Source organism: Oncorhynchus masou, chromosome 21 (genome assembly GCF_036934945.1).
Source record: "Oncorhynchus masou masou isolate Uvic2021 chromosome 21, UVic_Omas_1.1, whole genome shotgun sequence".
NCBI classification, from domain to species: Eukaryota; Metazoa; Chordata; class Actinopteri; order Salmoniformes; family Salmonidae; genus Oncorhynchus; species Oncorhynchus masou.
The window spans coordinates 23,708,678-23,728,250 of NC_088232.1; the positions used below are offsets into that span (position 1 = coordinate 23,708,678).

At 40.8% G+C, this 19,573-nt stretch overlaps 1 protein-coding gene across 1 annotated transcript; it reads left to right on the top strand.

Annotated features, from left to right (window-relative positions):
* Nucleotides 1-10,742: 10,742 nt before the first annotated feature.
* LOC135507984 (prolyl hydroxylase EGLN3-like) lies at nt 10,743-18,088 on the top strand. Its single transcript, XM_064927838.1, has 5 exons — nt 10,743-11,343; nt 15,761-15,880; nt 16,358-16,494; nt 16,599-16,672; nt 16,853-18,088. The coding sequence occupies exons 1-5, from the start codon at nt 10,978-10,980 to the stop codon at nt 16,885-16,887; spliced, it is 732 nt and encodes a 243-aa protein (XP_064783910.1). The 5' UTR covers nt 10,743-10,977; the 3' UTR covers nt 16,888-18,088.
* The last annotated feature ends 1,485 nt before the right edge of the window (nt 18,089-19,573 follow it).

Consider the following 19,573-nt stretch of genomic DNA (forward strand, 5'->3'; position numbering starts at 1 on the left):
TACTATGGTGTTGAATGCTGAGCTATAGTCAATGAACAGCATTCTTACATAGATATTCCTCTTGTCCAGGGCAGTGCGTGATTGCATTGTCTGTGGAAAGCAAATAGAAAATTGAGGCGGAAAGCAAATTAAAATGTGTCTAGGGTGTCAGGTAAGGTAGAGGTGATATGATCCTTAACTAGCCTCTCAATGCACTTCATGATGACAGACGTGAGTGCTACTGGGCAATAGTCATTTAGTTCAGTTATCTTAGCTTTTTTTGGGTACAGGAACAATCCTGGACATCTTGAAGCAAGTGGGGACGGCAGACTGGGATAGGGAGAGATTGAATATGTCCGTAAACACACCAGCCAGCTGGTCTGTGCATGCACCAAGTGTTTGATGTATTTGATACCGTTCCACTATTTTCACTCCAGATATTACAATGAGCCCATCCTCCCCAATTAAGGGGCCACCAACCTCCTGTGGTGTTGACTGATGGGGTGTGTCTTGTCTGTTTAATGAACAAAATAATCAACTATTGATTTCATTTGGAGCAGCAGAAACCCCCACCGCCCTGCGAGCAACATCTGCTTCTATGGGCACAAGCACTGTTCATGACAAATTGTTCACACCCCTCTTATTGGTGGAGAGAATTTAGCAGGCTTAAAGCTTATTTCCTGCAATTCTAAACATTTTGTCATGGGCTGCAAAGAAAGTTTTGCAGTTTTAAAGCAAATTTTCATCTAATGTGTATTCATGTGATATTTGAATGACAAAAAAATTACAGCAATATCTATGGGCTAAGAAACCACACCCCCAACCAAAAAAAAAACGTTAGCTGACATGGGCTAGTAGACCTGGACATTTCTGACAAGTTATAAATAGCTCTCTAAGGTCTGCAATGACAGACATGACAAGAGGAACTGATGATGCACTACCCAATTTAGAAATTGCACCTTGTACCTTCTACTATTACAACTTTAAAGAGGGGTGCGCCCCACAGTTTGGGAACAACTGCTCTATTGCTCCTCTATTGTTCCTCAAGCAAGGGGGGGTGACGATAACATCACCAATTCCGATCAGACCAACTCCTTGAACTTTGCGGTTGTCTAAAAAAAACAATTTTGCTCAAACACATTTGTTTACCTTTTAGTGTGTGTAATTTACTGTATTTATAGGCTACTTGGGATGTCACTTTTCAACAGGAAATTTTCAAAAATGACTGAAGGACGTTCCAAATGTTTATAAAACTGTATCACATCCGAGGTGTATTTGGGTTTTAGACAAAGCATTTGGCCAGCGTCGGAGCATGGGCAAAATCCCCTCGGGAGGCCGACTGCTTCGCGTGAATAGACAGTATAATGTTTAATAAGATTTACCTTCTATTTGAATGTGCTAAACTGTAGCCTGCTTGTCCTATTCATTCCATAGGATTAGCCTATAATAGTTATAAGTATTGGTCAGTTTCCTTTACTTGTTTCTCAGACTCCATCCTGATATCTGTGGCAGGGATGGTGGTGAACGCGGGTTATGTACGTGTTCATGCCTCAGCACATCATGGCTATACTACATTACTTTGAGATGGTTCAATGACACAAGTCGTACCCACGCCTGAGTGTGCCTGTGACTGCTGTCCCCATGGAATTATAATGAATGATCATTCCAATTCTATGGATGTCATGTGGACCTGGAGGACAGACCGAGAGAGAGAGAGAGAGAGGATCTCATTCCATTCCCTGACACTATTTATTCTGTGCTGGTCATCATGAACAGTGTTCTTGGACAGAAAGGGGTGAGGGGAGTACAGAGAGGAGTGCAGTGGCACATCTGATGTTCTAGGACATGAAACCATTGTTGTCTTCTGAGTTGCCTTGTGGGTTTGCCCAGCAAATGTAACATTTTTTTCCCCTATTGCTCAGATATCCTTATTATTAACTGTACCTTTTTATAAATCTATTCTCTCCTGCAATTGTGCCCCAGATGGCCTATTTTCTCACATATGTGTATATAAGATTGTATGAGATTGTATACATATCTGTAGGGTTTTCGAGTTGATATGTTGGGTAGCGAAAATGTTATATTTGTTTTGCAACTGAGCAGTCTCAGACTGGAAAACCACATTTTGGGAGCACTACTGAAGCTTACTGTGACATTCTCTTCCCTGTAATATATGTAACAAAAATGACCAAATGTCTGTGTTCTGAGTCCTAAATCTCATAAACTATTTTTTTTAACGTTAATGTTTCAGAAGTGTCATTTCGGCGGACACATACTCTAAAATAAATCTGTATTTAGTGTGGGGAATTTTTGCTTAGTCATTTCCTGTACATCTAGAAAAGTCTGGAGTATGAAATTAGTGAAGTTTGGAGAATGACTACAGTTCATGGCATTCATTCATGATTCCATTGAGCATTTACCTGTGTCTCTGTCATTTGGTTTATGCGAAAGATAATTCCCCATAAATGATTTGAAGGCAATGAGATAACAGTATTTAGTTTCTGTCTTCTATGCCTACAGCATATTGTGTTGTCCACTCAGCCATCAATCGAAAGGTTGGTGGGAGTGGCTATGTAATAATGAATAACCAATGACCACATTCAACACTGACACAGGCTCCAAATGAAAATAGCAGCTAGTTACTTTTTAAACTTGGGGGATGAGGATGTTCTCACGTACACACTCTGCACGGTACATGGACTTTGTACTATAACTCTCAGGTCTAGTGTAAATAGAGTGCTCAGCCCGCCAGTGTTGCAATTAGAATTAAGCTCTCTGTGAGCTAAAGCAGCAGTTCAGCTGTTGGCGAGGGAGGGGCAGGGAGGGAGGCTGATGTAAAACAAAACCTGTTCGCCCTTCACATTACATCCCTGTCTTGGGTCGTGTAAGGTCATGTTCAGTAGGCAGAAGAAACCCATTTTTTAACACAGTTACTGTTATTCAATGGAACACAGTTACTGTTATTCAATGGAACACAGTTTTTGTTGCAAAATGTTTTGCCACGAGCTGTCCTACTGAACACAACCCTGTTCTGTTGCTTCTCAGCAGAATCCATACCTACACGCTTCACTGACACAACTGTTGGCCAGAGCCTTCAAATGTGACTGTAACCTGTAAGGTTGTGCTGGGACTTTCTTAGTCATGCACATTAGGCCAACCTGGACTCAGGGGTAAACATAACATAGTAAATGTAAATTTGTATGATATGTTACATATTAATTTGTGGATGTCCGTCATCCATTTTGTGTTACAAATTTGCATGATATATACATTTTTAGGCAAGTCAGTAGGCAAGTCAGTTAAGAACAAATGCTTATTTACAATGACAGCCTACACCAGCCAAACCCAGACAACACTGAGCCAATTGTGCACTGCCCAATGGGACTCCCAATCACAGCTGGCTGTGATACAATCTGGATTTGAACCAGGGTGTCTGTAGTGACGCCTCTAGCACTGAGATGCAGTGCTTTAGACCGTTGCGCCACTTGGGAGCCCAACATATGATTCCGGTGAAAGAAATTGCCCCCCTATGGAAATCAAATGCCTGTGTTACGAGTGTACTGATATAAGTAGGACACGTGACATCCCTGCAACTTTGAGAAAAAACACTTGATACCGGAATTGTGCCTGGTCATCACTAGTTACCACAGCCACAAAATCATAAACTCTGCCATTTTCTACAATTTCTCTTCACTTGGATGAATTTTAAACCCGAGCCCTACACAGGCCCACAACATTCAGGCCCTACACTACCCTACCCAGACCCGATTGCTTCTGCCCAAATTAAAGCCCAGCCCTGCCCGAAACCACTTCCTCCACTAGTAAATCCATAAATTGCTCCTCTGTCAGTCACTCACTCCCTGTGTGCAGGGAGCTCGCTCTGCATGCACTCTGGTCATGGCAGCTCTGAATTGGTGAGTATTCATATCAATGGCTCTGCTTGGGCTGCTCTGCTCAATGAAGAGGCATGAGAAAGCAGTGAGCTGTTACACTTTTCATCACTCGAAACTCCAACAAACTTGTGCTGAGTGCGCAAACTGTGAAATAATCTCTTCTGTTTTATATTTGACGAGGTTGAAGCACTTCTGACACCATGTTATGATCATAGACAGATATGACTGAGCTGCGCAGCAGAGCACAAGTAAATGGCTCAGCTTCAAAATATTAGTGATCAATTTAGTGATACCTAAGCCCTACCCATAACCTAGCTATTGGTGAAAAAACAGGCCCTACTCTGCCCTAACCCAATGTACGTCGGGCCTTCAAAGCTCTAATCTGCCCTAACATTGGCTAGAATGATCCCACCTGATCTTGCCTCCTCCCGACAGACTTTCATTTTCGAAGATTTTCATTGTTAGAGCGGCTACTGGGGTATCTGGTCAATATAATGGATAATCTATGATGCATTATCAACCGGACTTTAGCCATTACCAGGAGCCTGTCCTCCCCAATTAAAGTGCCACCAACCTCCTGTGGTGAGTTCAAATCCCAGGTGTGGTTGTGTCCCAAGTGTGCTAACCACTGTGGAGGTCAATTTCATTTAAATTCAATTCAGAAAGTAAACCAAATTCCACTTCGTAATTTTCCGGTATTGCAAATTAATTGAATTAGAATTGGAATTTCTTTGTACTTCCTGAATATGGTTCGTTGTTGTATATTTGCTGACAAAATACAGTTCAGCTCTAGAAACATATTAAAAGTTGTTTCCACTATTTTCAACGCAACTCAGTAGCCGGTAACTTGCTCTAAAATAATAAGCACATCTCAAGTATCCTGTAAGTTTAAATGAAAGAGAGGCATGCAAAGTTAATTTGCAGGACTGGCCAAAAAGTAGCCTACCCAAGTGCATGGCGATTTACAGTAAATATATAGCAAAACACTAATACAGTATCCCATTAACGTAGATACCAAGTCCCAAAACTCGCAACATGTAGGGAGACGAGTACTCTCTCCCAATAAGACACCTAAGTCCAAGCCAAATATCGTAGTCTTCATGTTCTTGAAAAGTTTTTAAATTGCATGACACGTTCTTCCTTCAGGCGAGTTGAAGAGTAAAGAATTTAGGAAATGAATGCGAGCCCTGGTATTATAGCCAGGAAGGCAGGGCTTCTGAGGGTGGGCTCGGCATCCATTGGCCGGTTGGACGTGATTTCAGTTTTCTTCAAGTGAATATGATTATTTGTTGACTCCCCATAGTATGTTATATCGATTGACTGACTGAAAAGGAACCTATTCCCTACAAGGGCAATGGGTGAAAAAAACAATAATCTATTATTTTCATCTATTCATATTTGATTCGATTGACCTGCTCTGTCTTTGGTCTCATATGGATAGTTCAATAGTAATAATTAATAATATGCCTAATGATACATGCATTATTATGATTTATTTTTTAATGGGAATGGGAACAGTCCAATGATTTATATACATAATTGAAACAGTCAGAGTTTGTCTATCACGTTGACATGAGCCAGACTCCAAAATCTGGGCTGTCAGGCTCACTTGGGCCAACGATGTTTCATAGCAATTTTTTGAAGGTCTAGAGTTGGAAAATGTGTGACAGCAGTGCAGCAATGGTACATTTCTGTGTGTTGTCACTCTTTCATCCCTCCATCCAATTCATATTTCCTTATGACAAACAGTGTCCATATACAACAAGTTCTTGCTCCCTTATACCCTTCAATCATATATCAATGGAAAGCTTAGATTCACAGCTATCCACCAGACACATTTTCGGGAATGTTCAGGTCAACAGAACTTTGACCTGTGACCTCTAGGGTACATATCAGAATGACCTGTATGAATGGCTTTAAAAAAGAAACCCTGAAGCTTTTTAAGCTTTGTTTGACAAGTGGTTCTAAAAGGTCATGAAATTCCCTTTCAAATGACATATAATATAACCAACTTTGAAAGAACCAGCACTATTATAAAAACAATCCCCCGTATTGTGCCATTGACATTATAATGTTGGGAGCTTAGCCTTGGGGCAGTTATGATTTGGGATTGTAACTAGAGGCACCAAATTGCAAACCTAGCCAGAGCAGGGTTTTATGTGTAGATACATATATGCCCATATGTGGCCTCCATATATCCATATGCCCATATAAGGTCTCCATATTGGGCAATTTCACATGGCTAATACAGTATGAAATACATTGTAGTAGAAATGGGTGATATGGACAAAAATGCATATTGCGATAAATTGACCCATTTTATTGCGATAAAGATAAATCAGCAACAAATTACAATAAATTATTTTTGGGGGAGGTTGAAAGAACGACCCAGCTCAACGTATTTGACTGGTTTTTGACCCACTGACACCGCCCCTGGTTAGAGGGGAATAAAGCAGTCCAAGAGTTAACACACATAACAGTTGGAAAGGTAGTGGTTTTTGGGCATGCACACCATCCCACAAGTCCAGAGATATAAATGAGATCAGTTGTTGATGGGCAGAGACAGAGATGTTGCTCTCTGCCACTGCCTGAGGGAGACTGCAAGTATTGGGTGACCTGTATAGTCAAGAGGTTTGGCAGATGTCCGGCAGGTCACGCAGGTCAGAGAGAGTTTGAGAGGCAGGTTTATGGTACTCCCTAGACTCTCAGGCTCAGGTTGTGGGTGATGGGTGGAGTGTGCAGCTCAGGGTTATGGTCATATTGCGATAAATGTAACTATTTTCCCCCCTTTTCCTCCAAACATAACGATGGTCATTATGGCCAAATAGTTCTATTTTTTTCATCAGACCAGAGGATATTTCTCTAAAAAAGTACAATCTTTGTCCCCATGTGCAGTTGCAAACAGTAGTCTGGCTTTTTTATGGCGGTTTTGGAGCAATGGCTTCTTCCTTGCTGAGTGGCCTTTCAGGTTATGTCGATATAGGACTCATTTTACTGTGGATATAGATACTTTTGTACCCGTTTCCTCCAGCATCTTCACAAGGTCCTTTGCTGATGTTCTGGGATCGATTTGCCCTTTTCGACAACAAAGTACATTAATCTCTAGGAGACAGAACGCATCTCCTTCCTGAGCGGTATGACGGCTGTGTGGTCCCATGGTGTTTATACTTGCGTACTATTGTTTGTACAGATGAACATGCTACCTTCAGCTATTTGGAAATTGCTCCCAAGGATGAACCAGACTTGTGGAGGTCTACAAAAAAAATTCTGAGGTCTTGGCTGATTTCTTTTGATTTTCCCATGATGTCAATAAAGAGGCACTGAGTTTGAAGGTAGACCTTGAAATACATCCACAGGTACACCTCCAAATGACTCAAATTATTTCAATTAGCCTATCAGAAGCTTCTAAAGCCATGACATCATTTTCTGGAATTTTCCAAGCTGTTTAAAAGCACAGTCAACTTAGTGTATGTAAACTTCTGACCCACTGGAATTGTGATGCAGTGAATTATAAGTGAAATAATTTGTCTGTAAACAATTGTTGGAAAAATGACTTGTGTCATGCACAAAGTAGATGTCCTAACCAACTTACCAAAACCATAGTTTGTTAACAAGAAATTTGTGAAGTGGTTGAAAAACGTGTTTTAATGACTCCAACCTAAGTGTATGTAAACTTCCAACTTCAACTGTACTCACTTAAAGCTGTGACTCTCCTCTCTGTAACTAGAATGACAGTATTTGCTTTTAAAACTGTATTTTTCCCTCTGTCAGTAGCCGTTAGCGAAACAGGGACAGGCAGATACTTTCATAGCAGGAATCAGCATAATGCATAGGCGGTTACTGTTGACCAAATAATGATTTTAGAACAATCTCCAGGAACAAAGGGGACCAAATCACCGGAAATTACCGACATAAGCAAAATGCCTCGGTTAGAGGAAGGCGATGTTGTAGTCAGTAATTTTTGGTTTATCATCCTAGCTCTGAATTGTAGTATGCCCCAAAATATCTTGTAACGTTCATAGTAATGTAGAATACACATTCACATGAGCCAGATATATACAGGTGTTAAATTATCACCAAATTGTTGTAAGAATGTGCCAAAAAAGCGGTCAGTTTTTCTGATTTCTAAAGATGTATGATCAATAATTGCAATATTAATCTTCAAACATGTCAAATGGACAGGTGAATAGTCATCAGTGGTGGGCCATCAGGGCCAGCAAGGCCTTCTCTGCTGGCCTAAACATCATCGGAATATAATTAAAATATATATATATTTTCCCACAAATATGTATTAAATTATTCCCCAGAGTAAGAGTTACACTCTTCATTTCATAGTGTTCCTCTTGGTTGCACTGCTTCCAGCCCCAGGTTGAGATTTGGAGGGCTGGTCTTTATGTTAGATATTTTATCCAATCATATTCAGCCATCATGTGTTGCCAGGGGTCTAAAATATGCCCTCAGTCCTTCAGAATCAACAGTGCGGGCGCTTGTAGCTTAAAGTGAATGGAAATTAAAATTTAGTGTCAACCAATCAGCTATAGAGTTGGCTATTGTACGCCTGCTGGCTGGCTCCAGTGTTACACAGGAGCCAGCTAGCAGGCGTAGTGCCTGCACGTCTATTGATTGGATTACCAATATTGAGAGGCAGGTCCTATATGGGCAGGTCTCAGAACTAGGAAACTGAAATTGATCAACGAATTAATTTGCGTACTACTAAACTGTTTTTTCAACCCACAATGGCGGAAGGAGAAGATATCAATTTGGTCGAGGATATAATTATAACGCCATTCTCAAGACAAACTTTTCAAGAAAAGTTAGACATTGTCAGGAGAGGTAGACGCCGACGCTACAAAGCCGACGCTACAAAGACAAGCTCCGAGAAGCACTGCAAACTGTACTGCTGGGAATGCCTATTATTTGCAAGTGATCGATTTGGTGTTTGGAGCCACACTGGCTTTGCAAACCTGAGTTGTCTAACCAAGGCAGCAACGAGACACCAAAGTACGGCTGGGCACTTACAAACAATGGTGCTTTTAAAAACTTTTGGGGACACCTGAGTGGATCTACAGCTCAACGAACAAGCGCGCAGGGCAATGAAGCTGCACAATGAAAAGGTATTGTACTCTTCCCCTGCAATTCTCTGAATAGAAATGTCAATTTCAAGGTGACGCAACGCCTGGTTATACTGTGTTTCTGTCTAAATGTATAGTGTCTAGAGCCATGGCATCATAATGATGGTAATAAGAGGTGGATTAATCCGGGTGGGACTGTGTAGGACTTCACTGAAGGTCCAGGCCCCAGAACCACGGCATGCTACTGATAGTCATGGATGTGAGCTGATTAAAAGGATATACAATGTTATCCTAATAGCTGTTTTCATTATGAGGACTATAAACTTGCCCTTAGCCTACATTCCATTACAATGTGAAATTTTCCAATAAGACCCCATTGAGTTGTTTGGTGGCCATATTGGAAAATGTCTTCTGTGGGGTTAATGCGTGAATTCTGTTATGGCCCTGTATCTACAAATCTTTTTAAAACCCCGTTCTAGCTGTGTGTGTGCAAATTGGTGCCTCTATCACCAAAGTTACAATCCAAAAACATAGCTGCCCAATTACATGGAATTCTATGGCTAAACTTCCAACATTCTAAATGTCAAGGCACAACATTTGAGATTTTTAAACAATGTTTGTAGCTGGTGCTTTCAAAGTTGATTATATTAAATCTAATTTGAAAGCTAATTTAATGACCTTATAGAACCGCTTGTCAAACAACGTTTAAAATGTATCAGGGTGTCTGTTTTAAAGCAATTAATACAGATTATTCTGATATGTAGCCTACCCTAGAGGTCAGAATTCTGTTGACCTGAACATTCTGAAAATGTGTCTAATGGATAGCTGTGAATCTAAGCTTTCCAATGATATATGATTAAAGGGTATAAGTAAGCAATAACTTGTTGTATACTGATATTGTTTGTCATATAACATTTTATGGATGGAGGGATGAAAGAAGAGCTATACACAGAAAGTTACTATTGCTGCACTGCTATCACACATTTTCCAACTCTAGGGACATAAACATTTAAATAAGTTACATCGTCCACCCGAGTGATCCCGACCGACCCCCCTGGCTCATGAACTATGGTCATGTTAATTTAACTTCTGTAGCACAGCTAGAACAATCAGTCAGATGTTTCACAGGATGTATAAATCTGAAGCATCCTCTTGGCGTTTCTACTCACTACCATATATGGTGATAAGAGGAAGCCCAACATTTGCACTCAATACATTTTCCTGTTCCCAAAACTAGAATCTATTAGGAACAGGACAAAGTTTTGTAGACTTTACCCTTTGCCAAAGTTTTTTTTAAATGCGTTGTTTAAAAGGAGTACAAGGGCGAATTGAGTTATTGCACGCACTTCACAGAGTAGGCGTTCCCTAACGGAAATATGCTAATTACAATTAGAACTCGCCAATAGGATCTCGCTAGCTCGTGCATGGCTCTGCCATCTCTTTGCTTGTTCTGCCGGCTATGATTAATTTGCTCCTCTTGGAAGCTACAGGCTGTGGTCTATCTTGGATTAGTTAAAAAAATCTTTGTCTGCGGAGAGAAAGTGCAGCGATCAAGCGGCTTCGAGGGCTACATGCGCCTGGTGGAATCGTCAATGGCGGCGTCACACTTGCACAGAAATAAACATGTATTATTTTTAAAATAAATTGCATAGGCCAATGAGCCCCAAAATACTTATACATATCTGTATTTTATCATCCCTAACGAAAACGACAAATTGAAAGCGTGAACTATGCAGAAAGTTATTTCAATTAATGAAAGTCCTTGCCTCCGCCCCTCTAGTGCTACAACACATCCTGCACGTTCCGAATTTGTATGCAGGTGCCTCTCATTCGCTGCTTCTTTACACTTTGCTGCAGAACAGAACTCTTGTGAAATTGCGTCTCTTAAGAATATATTGTACTCGTTTCTGCAGAGCGAGAAGGGCTGAATTATTGAAACATATGTATCAGTGAGCCTAACGCACTGGCACTATCGTGGCAGTTTCAGTAACATAACTTTAGAAGCTTAGTTCAATTCTTCATAAATCGCGAAAATGCCTCTTCTGCAACATGCGTTGGACACAGACTTGGAGCGGTTAGCCCTGGACCTGATTGTCCCGTCTCTACTTGACCAAGGATTCTTTTACGTGGATAACTTCCTAGGAGAATTGGTTGGACACTTTGTTTTGGACCAAGTGAAAGAGCTGCACAGCTCTGGAGTTCTGCAGGACGGACAGCTAGCTGGTCCTGACCGGAGTTGTGGGATTTCCAAAAGGAACATTCGGGGTGACAAGATAGCCTGGGTCAGTGGAGTTGAAAGGGGGTGCGAGGCTATTAACATCCTCCTTACTTTAATCGATAAGTTGGTTTCTCATTGCATCGGCCGACTTGGGAAAAGTATTATTCGAGAAAGATCAAAGGTCAGTTGTGCGACAATTGTGCATAAATTGCGTGTATTTCCTTGGTTTGAAGGTGTGATCACTTTGTACTTATATTCTATTTGATTATGTTAATATTCTATCTAGAGCTATGAATGTTGAACGATATTTAAGGGATAATCATCGAGGGGCTATGCATTAAATGGAAAATAATGCACACTGTGGAAGGTGTGTCCCACGACGTGTAGCGGAGTGGCACTAACCTTCGTCCGAATTGCTTTGTTTAACAGAGAACGCATGGAGCACCGAGACTATCCCGCTTTTAACACAGCTATGATTAAACACATTTGCTGCTAGAAATGTGTTTAACACCAACTGAAGTAGCTAGTTGGCAAGTTTACTAGATAGCTACAGTAACGTTAGTTGCTTTAGACATAACCATTGACCAGACTTGCTAGCTAAGAAACCATCCCCATAACTTGTTATTATGAAAGTCGAATTCAACAACCCCAATAATGTTTTCAATTGGACTTTTACGTTCAAAATCAGCTCAAACAAAGAACATGTAAGAATGAACTTCATAACCATTAAATATTACTATGCATTATAGGGAAATAATGCACGCTCTAGAATGCCCTTCAAGCCAATCAGAAACGGGTATTCAACAATGGCATGGTATAATTAAGCATCAAGGCACAAGGTAGTGCTGTATCACGAATACAGTCGCAGGTAAATGGCGTTGTGTGGCCCGAGGCGATGGGCCAGTCAACCCATTTACCTGTGACTGTATTCATGATACAGCACTACCTTATGTCTTGCTGCTTTTATAAAACTGTTACCTACATTCTAAAATAACAATTAATTAAATATTTTATATATGTATGTATATGTATATGTATGTATATGTGTATATAGATATATGTGTGTGTGTGTGTGTGTGTGTGTGTGTTTTTGACGAAAATTAATGTTTGATGTGTCTGAGTTAGCTGAAGTTGGCTGGCTAGAACGTTATCAGAGTTTCTAAACTCAGAGGCACAACATCGCAAGACTTCCAGGAACTTTTGTAAAACAGGCCAGGCCTGGGTTTGAGAAGTAAATGAGAGAATTGAGACATTCTTCCTTAGTTATTAATTCTTTAAATCTAAAGGCAAAACCTAGATTTGAGCCAATGTCATAAGTGGTTGAACATCTTATTACTCCAAACTTGTGAAAGTGACAAATTGACACTTTTTAAAAATTTTCGTACAAAAATAACTATATTGATGGAGGCCCTTTTGATTTTTACGGCCTGCGCAGTTCGGCATGAGACGACCATTAGACCCGATGTGTTTCTACTATGCATGAGCTTAGCTGACATCCCCTACAAGTGTGATCGGGGATTTCTATCGGAGAAGCAGTTTTAGCCCCTCTTCATACTGTACTGTCTTTGATTTAAATGTCAGTGAACTTTGGATAACCACCATTTTGTGTATTTATTACTCCCCTTTTTATCCTCATGCATTTATAATAATTGTGTGTCTCCAAGACAGAGTCCGCAATTTTTTTTGGGCCAAGACCCCATTTTGATATTTGAAAATTCTCGCAACCCCACCCATGTGAAAATTAGTTTTTTTTATTTGGGGCTATGGCAGTGAATTGAAAAACATTCCAACAGTATTTCTGATTGTCTTCTCAACTCACAATCACATACTTTTAATGTGGGGGCAGTCAATTGCAAATGAGTCTGACATAATGGATCTTCTCACCACCACTAATGAGATGGGTGTGCTTGATGCATGTCACGTCAAAGCTTCTCAGTCAGGGGGTGTGGCCCACAGTGCGTACCTCATCTCAGCTGTCACATCCAACCTGGATTGATATTTGGTTTTAATGCAGACGAGCGTACTGAATCCAGGTTCACACAGATATGAGCTGGCGAAGGGTAGCCTGCCATAAGTTTTATGGTGCTTTCAAGACAACTGGGAACTTGGAAGAATAAGATGTCGTGATATCTTATTTTTCCGTCAGTGATCTTTAGGTCGGAAAATCAGAGCTCCAGAAAGAGGCCTGAGTTCCCAAGTTGGAATTCTGAGTTAGATGACGGTTCATACCAATCTTTCCCAGTCTGAGCTCGTTTCTTTCTGAGCTCCCAGTTGTATTGAATGCACTGAAGTCAGAAGTCTGAGATTTCAGAGTTCCCATGTCAGAGTTTCCAGCTGTTTTGAACGCAGGCATTAATGCTCAGAGGGAGACTGCAGAGTATTCTCTTTTAGTCCCTTTGGCCTACACACCGTCCCCATGACGGAGCCCATCTGTACAAAAGCCCACCGTTCGATCCCATATGGAATCAGTTTTTCGACAATATAGCCACGCAACACACTGAACATCCCATAGGCCGTTTCAATCTTGGGAATTGTGAGAAATAACAATATGTCCTTGTGAATAGCATCCCCTGACATGTATAGCGAACAAAAGTCAATGCATGGCAATCTCGGTCCTCACAGCTAACGTCCATTTAGAGAGCATAAGCTGGGGAGTTTGAGGTGTTCAGTCCGTTTCCTCTTGATTGCTAGCAATATCATGCATTATTTGTTTAACCGTGTTATCTGATAAAGATATTAATGTGAGTGTCTGTGCCTCTGATTCCCCGCACATTGTTTTCACCATATCAATTGCGGCCGGTAGTGTGTGGCTTCATAGCGTAGCGGACCTAGCCAATCAGACAGACACAGAGAGAGGTATGTTACCTCTCATTTCTAAGTTCACACATGATCCCACATATAATACAATATAATTACACCAGATCGGACAGACTGACCCTAGCCCCCCAGCACATAGACTATTGCAGCATAGATGCTGGGACACACACACACACACTTTACATCCCACCACGCCCTTCTCTCTTTCGCACATGCCTGGATCCTGCTCCCAACCTTATGCAGACAACTCATTGATCATATGGACTGATTATAAAAACTAACAACAAAAGCTGGTTGTTGTTTACCTTGATTTGAAATTAAGAAGAACTAAAAAAAAATCTCTAAAAGGATTTACAGATCTAAGTCAATGGATGTATAGAGTGAGTGAGAGAGAGGGGGGAGGGGAAGAGCGGGGTGGAGCGGTAGGTAGACCTAGCAGTAGTACATGTGGAGTCTGCTGGCTCACGCTCCACACGTAGCTCTGTCATTAAACCTTCAACATCCTGGCAGCCTGCCAGCTTTGCTCTGTGTGTGGACTTCCCCTTCCTCGCTGTCTTCCTTTCTCTCTTGTTTCACGTGTTTTCTCTGTTCTTTGACAGCACTGTGCGTACATGCATACGTTCCCCGACTGTAGACCGTAAACACTGGGTGTGTCATAATACTCCTTTCCTCAGCACGTGCTGAGATATGATGCTGTGCAAATGAACTAAAGGATCACTTGACCAGATAAGGCCCTTGTGATGTTGCTTCTGAAGAGTGATTTTATTGCAGATTTATTATGTAGGTGTATGCATGCATCAATCGATCAGTAATCAAAGGAGAGAGAAGTTTGATTTATATGATGCATGTCTAAAGGTTGCTGTTAAATTTTAAATGTAATTTTCCCTGACATAAGACCACAGATTTGTCCCTTTGCATTGTATCCTAGCAACTGGAAAGGAAATGCATAGTTTTTTTAGCCACCACTGTGCTTGTCACACTACCTTCAGGGAAGTCACTTATTAGGCAACGCAGTGGCTGAATTCAATGTGTTGGCAGTCTGAGTCCAGTGACCTTTTTCTGTAATATGAGGGTCGAAGGTCAAACCTCTATAGGCACGAACAGGACCAGCTGTTTTGTTAGGCTGAAAGAATAGGGCTGTACAACCACAAGGTCAAATAGGAGTTGCTTATATTTGTCCTGTTGCACACATTCTGTACAAGTGTTTGGTGAAATGGAAATGTTAGGGTTAAGTTCCATCCTCAAGGAGAGTGACAGATTTATTTATTTTTTGCCTCGGGGATTCAAACTAGCAACCTTTCGGTTACTGGCCCAATGCTCTAACCGCTAAGCTACCTGCCACATATTGTGGAATCCCATTATCTGACCACAAGCGTTTTCATTAGCATGGCTTTGATGGCTTTTCTTGTCTTTCTTATCACAAGATAAATGAAGTTTGGTTAATTGTGTTTCCTTGGACTGCTAACTGAATGCACGTAGGCCAGTCTTTCTGAAACCACAACGCACCCTCTCCACGCAATGCTTACAGGAAATTTTTGCAACCAAGGTATTTACCCATAAATCTGGTCTTGTTCTATTTTTGTCTCTGAAATGCAGAAGCTATTTCCAGTATTCTTAGAATATTCCAAGGCCACTGAAAAATACACAAATACTTTCCCACACGAAGGCTTCACGGTACACTACAGTCTGTTTGTTACATATTATCTAATGATTATTAGCGAGTATACTAAATATAATGTGGAATGGACTCCGAATTGATGTTTTGTGTTTGTCTATTTCAGGCGATGGTGGCGTGCTATCCAGGAAATGGGACGGGATATGTTAAACATGTGGACAATCCCAACGCTGATGGTCGCTGTGTCACCTGTATCTACTACCTGAACAAGAACTGGAACGCAGAGGTGGAGTGGTAGATTCATTACACATGCATTCCATAATCATTAAATTAACTACACAAGTATTATTATTATTATTATTATTATTTTATTTTTTACATATTTATTGAATATATATTAAAACATTATTACATGTATACATTCTTATTACATATATTTATTGTCACCTATTATAACATTATTTAGGTGCAATCAACGCCAATCCTTTTAAATTACAGTTACATTTCCAAGAAAGTCACTTTTTTGTATTTTTCGATTGTTTAGTTCCCGCTATAACATCATGAACGATTGTCATTATATTTAAGCGTGGTTTATTTTTAGACTATGAAAATGTGAGATATTGCCATAAAACTAGTACGCCCACCGCTTGTTGGAAAACCCCCTTTGGCTTCTGATCTTTGTAAAATGCATACCAAGCCTCTTCTAGCTTAACTTCTTATTCTGTGAAGCTGAAGTCAACAATATGTATTTGTTATGTTGCAGGAGCATGGAGGAATTCTTAGAATCTTTCCTGAGGGCAAATCCTACGTTGCAGATGTTGAGCCCCTGTTTGACAGACTGTTGTTCTTCTGGTCAGATAGAAGGAATCCACACGAGGTGCTGCCGTCATATGCAACAAGGTCTGTATGATGCATCACACTGTTATGAAAATCTGTATAATAATAATGTGATAAAGATGCAGTGTAATTATGTATTAATCATTTAGAATTTTGCTTTGTTCCAGATATGCTGTAACAGTGTGGTATTTTGATTCAGAAGAAAGAGCAGAGGCGAAGAGACGGTTCAGAGACTCAACAGGTACATTTCACAACTGGATCAATTAACTATGTTACATCTGTGTGTAAACAAAAAGCTCCGCTAACGCTTTATATTAAGTTGCTCTTATTCCTGCGCAGTAATAAATTGCAGTTATATAGTACTGACATTCGGTTACAACCTGTATCCTAATCATTAATGGCATTCATCTGTCTGTTTCAGCCTCCACTCAGGACCAGGACAGAAGAACCCTGTGAACTGTGACCTTTAGACTCTATCTTGTGTGACACAATAGAACAATGAATCCCAAATCCTTCGTGCTGACTGAGAGTTTTCACACTTTGATCTAATCACTGTTTGGATTTTGGTATCTCTTCTAAAAGCTACAAAGATGTGTGCTTTGATGGCTTTGTACATTATTTTTCTATTAAATTATTTGCTGCTCTTTCAATAACCAGGGTACTCATTACTGTTTGTTTTTTTTCCTGGATCAACCCAAATAACACTGTACTACTTCTTGAAATGTCTTCATCCTCCTGAGACCCAGCAATTCATTTTTGTCCACTCTAATGGACAGTGATTATTGATCCGTATCTCTGAGGCCGTACATGCCACTGTCTTAAGTCCTGTTGTAACTTTGAGAGGACATTCTGGGCTTTTCAATAATATCACATGTTTAGGGGTGGGACTTTTTAACGTTTTCTTGTTGTATTTTCAAAATGTTTTTTACCTACTGTAGAGGCTTTAGACAGCGCCCAACATTCTAAAATAGGCCACTTCTTTTACAGGCACGGTTCTAATGAATTTTCCCCCTAGATTAGTTATGGTTCTTGTTGCAAATAAAATCAAATGTATTACTCAAGTTTTTATTGTACAATTTGGCTAAGCTGTAATTAAAATGTGTGCAAGATTAATTGAGCTGACAATGTCATGTTGAAAAGCACAAAACCAAAATGGACACCTGTTGTGGCGCAGACATTGTCACATCGTATATCTTGTTTTAAGTTGGTAATAACATCTGGAGTACTCAAGGGTGCATCTCAAACGGTGACCTACTTCCTATGTGGTACACTACTTTTGACCACAGGCCCTTTTGACAGAGTTCTAGATCATCCAAGTCCTTACGAATTTATTACATGTCAACTATCGTTATAACTAGTTGAGTAGTTATGAGTGACTCCCAGCACTTCTGTCATTATTGATCGCTCTGAACAGATGTCTTCGACAATAACTGCAGGTTGTTTGAGAAGCTTCTGTATACACCTTGTGAGAAGAAATCAACGATTGATGCAACTTTCAAAGCTTCACAGATATACAGCACTTGTATTGTTGGCTGTAAATGATTTTTAGTGCGGAAAATCGGCTTGTATGCTGGTGGATATAGCCTACAGTATGGTGAATAAGAGTGGTTTTGTATAATGTTTGTTTCAAACAAAATAAAATATTTTTTCACCTGAATATTGTCACTATTTGTTCTATATTTGTATCTTAAGGTTACACTCCTAGAAAAAAAGGTGCTTTCAAGTCAAATTTGATTAGTCACATGCCCTGAATACAACAGGTGAAATGCTTACTTACGAGCCCCTAACTGACAGTGCAGTTTCAAAAACTACAGATAAGAATCAGCAAAAGTAACAAGTAATTAAAGAGATGATGGGGGTGGGGCAATGTGAATAGCCTGGGTAGCCATTTGACTAGATGTTCAGGAGTCTTATGGCTTGGGGGTAGAGGCTGTTTAGAAGCCTCTTGGACCTAGACGTGGTGGCACTCCGGTACCACTTACCGTGTGGTAGCAGAGAGAACAGTCTGACTAAGGTGGCTGGAGACTTTGACAATTTTTAGGGCCTTCCTCTGACACCGGTATAGAGGTCCTGGATGGCAGGAAGCTTGGCTCCAGTGATGTACTGCCGTTCGTTGCCATACCAGGCAGTGATGCAGCTGATCTGAGGACCCATGCCAAATCTTTTCAGTCTCCTGAGTGGGAATAGGTTTTGTCGTGCCCTCTTCACAACTGTCTTGGTGTGCTTGGACCATGTTAGTTTGTTGGTGATGTGGACACCAAGGAACTTGAAGCTCTCAACCTTCTCCACTGCAGCCTCATCAATGAGAATGAGGGCGTGCTCAGTCCTCTTTTTCCTTTAGTCCACAATCATCTCCTTTGTCTTGATCACGTTGAGGGAGAGGTTGTTGTCCTTGCACCACACAGTCAGGTCTCTGACCTCCTACCTATAGGCTGTCTCATCGTTGTAGGTGATCAGGCCTACCACTTGTGCCATCAGCAAATTTAATGATGGTGTTGGAGTCGTGCCTGGCCATGCAGTCATGAGTGAACAGAGAGTACAAGAGGGGACTGAGCACGCACCCCTGAGAGGCCCCCGTGTTCGGATGTGTTGTTACCTACCCTTACCACCTGGGGGCGGCCCGTCAGGAAGTCCAGGATCCAGTTGTAGAGGGAGGTGTTTAGTCCCAGGGTCCTTAGCTTAGTGATGAGCTTTGAGTGCACTATGGTGTTGAACGCTGAGCTGTATTCAATGAATAGCATTCTCACATAGGTGTTCCTTTTGTCCAAGTGTGAAAGGGCAGTGTGGAGTGCAATGGAGATGGCATCATCTGTGGATTTGTTGGGGCGGTATGCAAATTGGAGTGGGTTAATGGGATAATGGTGTTGATGTGAGCCATGACCAGCCTTTTAAAGCATTTCATGTCTACAGACGTGAGTGCTATGGGTCGGTATTAATTTAGGCAGGATACCTTAATGTTCTTGGGCACAGGGACTATGGTGGACTGCTTCAAACATGTTGGTATTACAGACTCAGACAGGGAGAGGTTGAAAATAAATTGATAGCTATTGATAAAACCTAGATAAATGAGATCGGGATTGTAAATACACATAGCACCTGTCGGTTTCAAGTGGAAAAACATCTATTTCCGATAGAAATAACA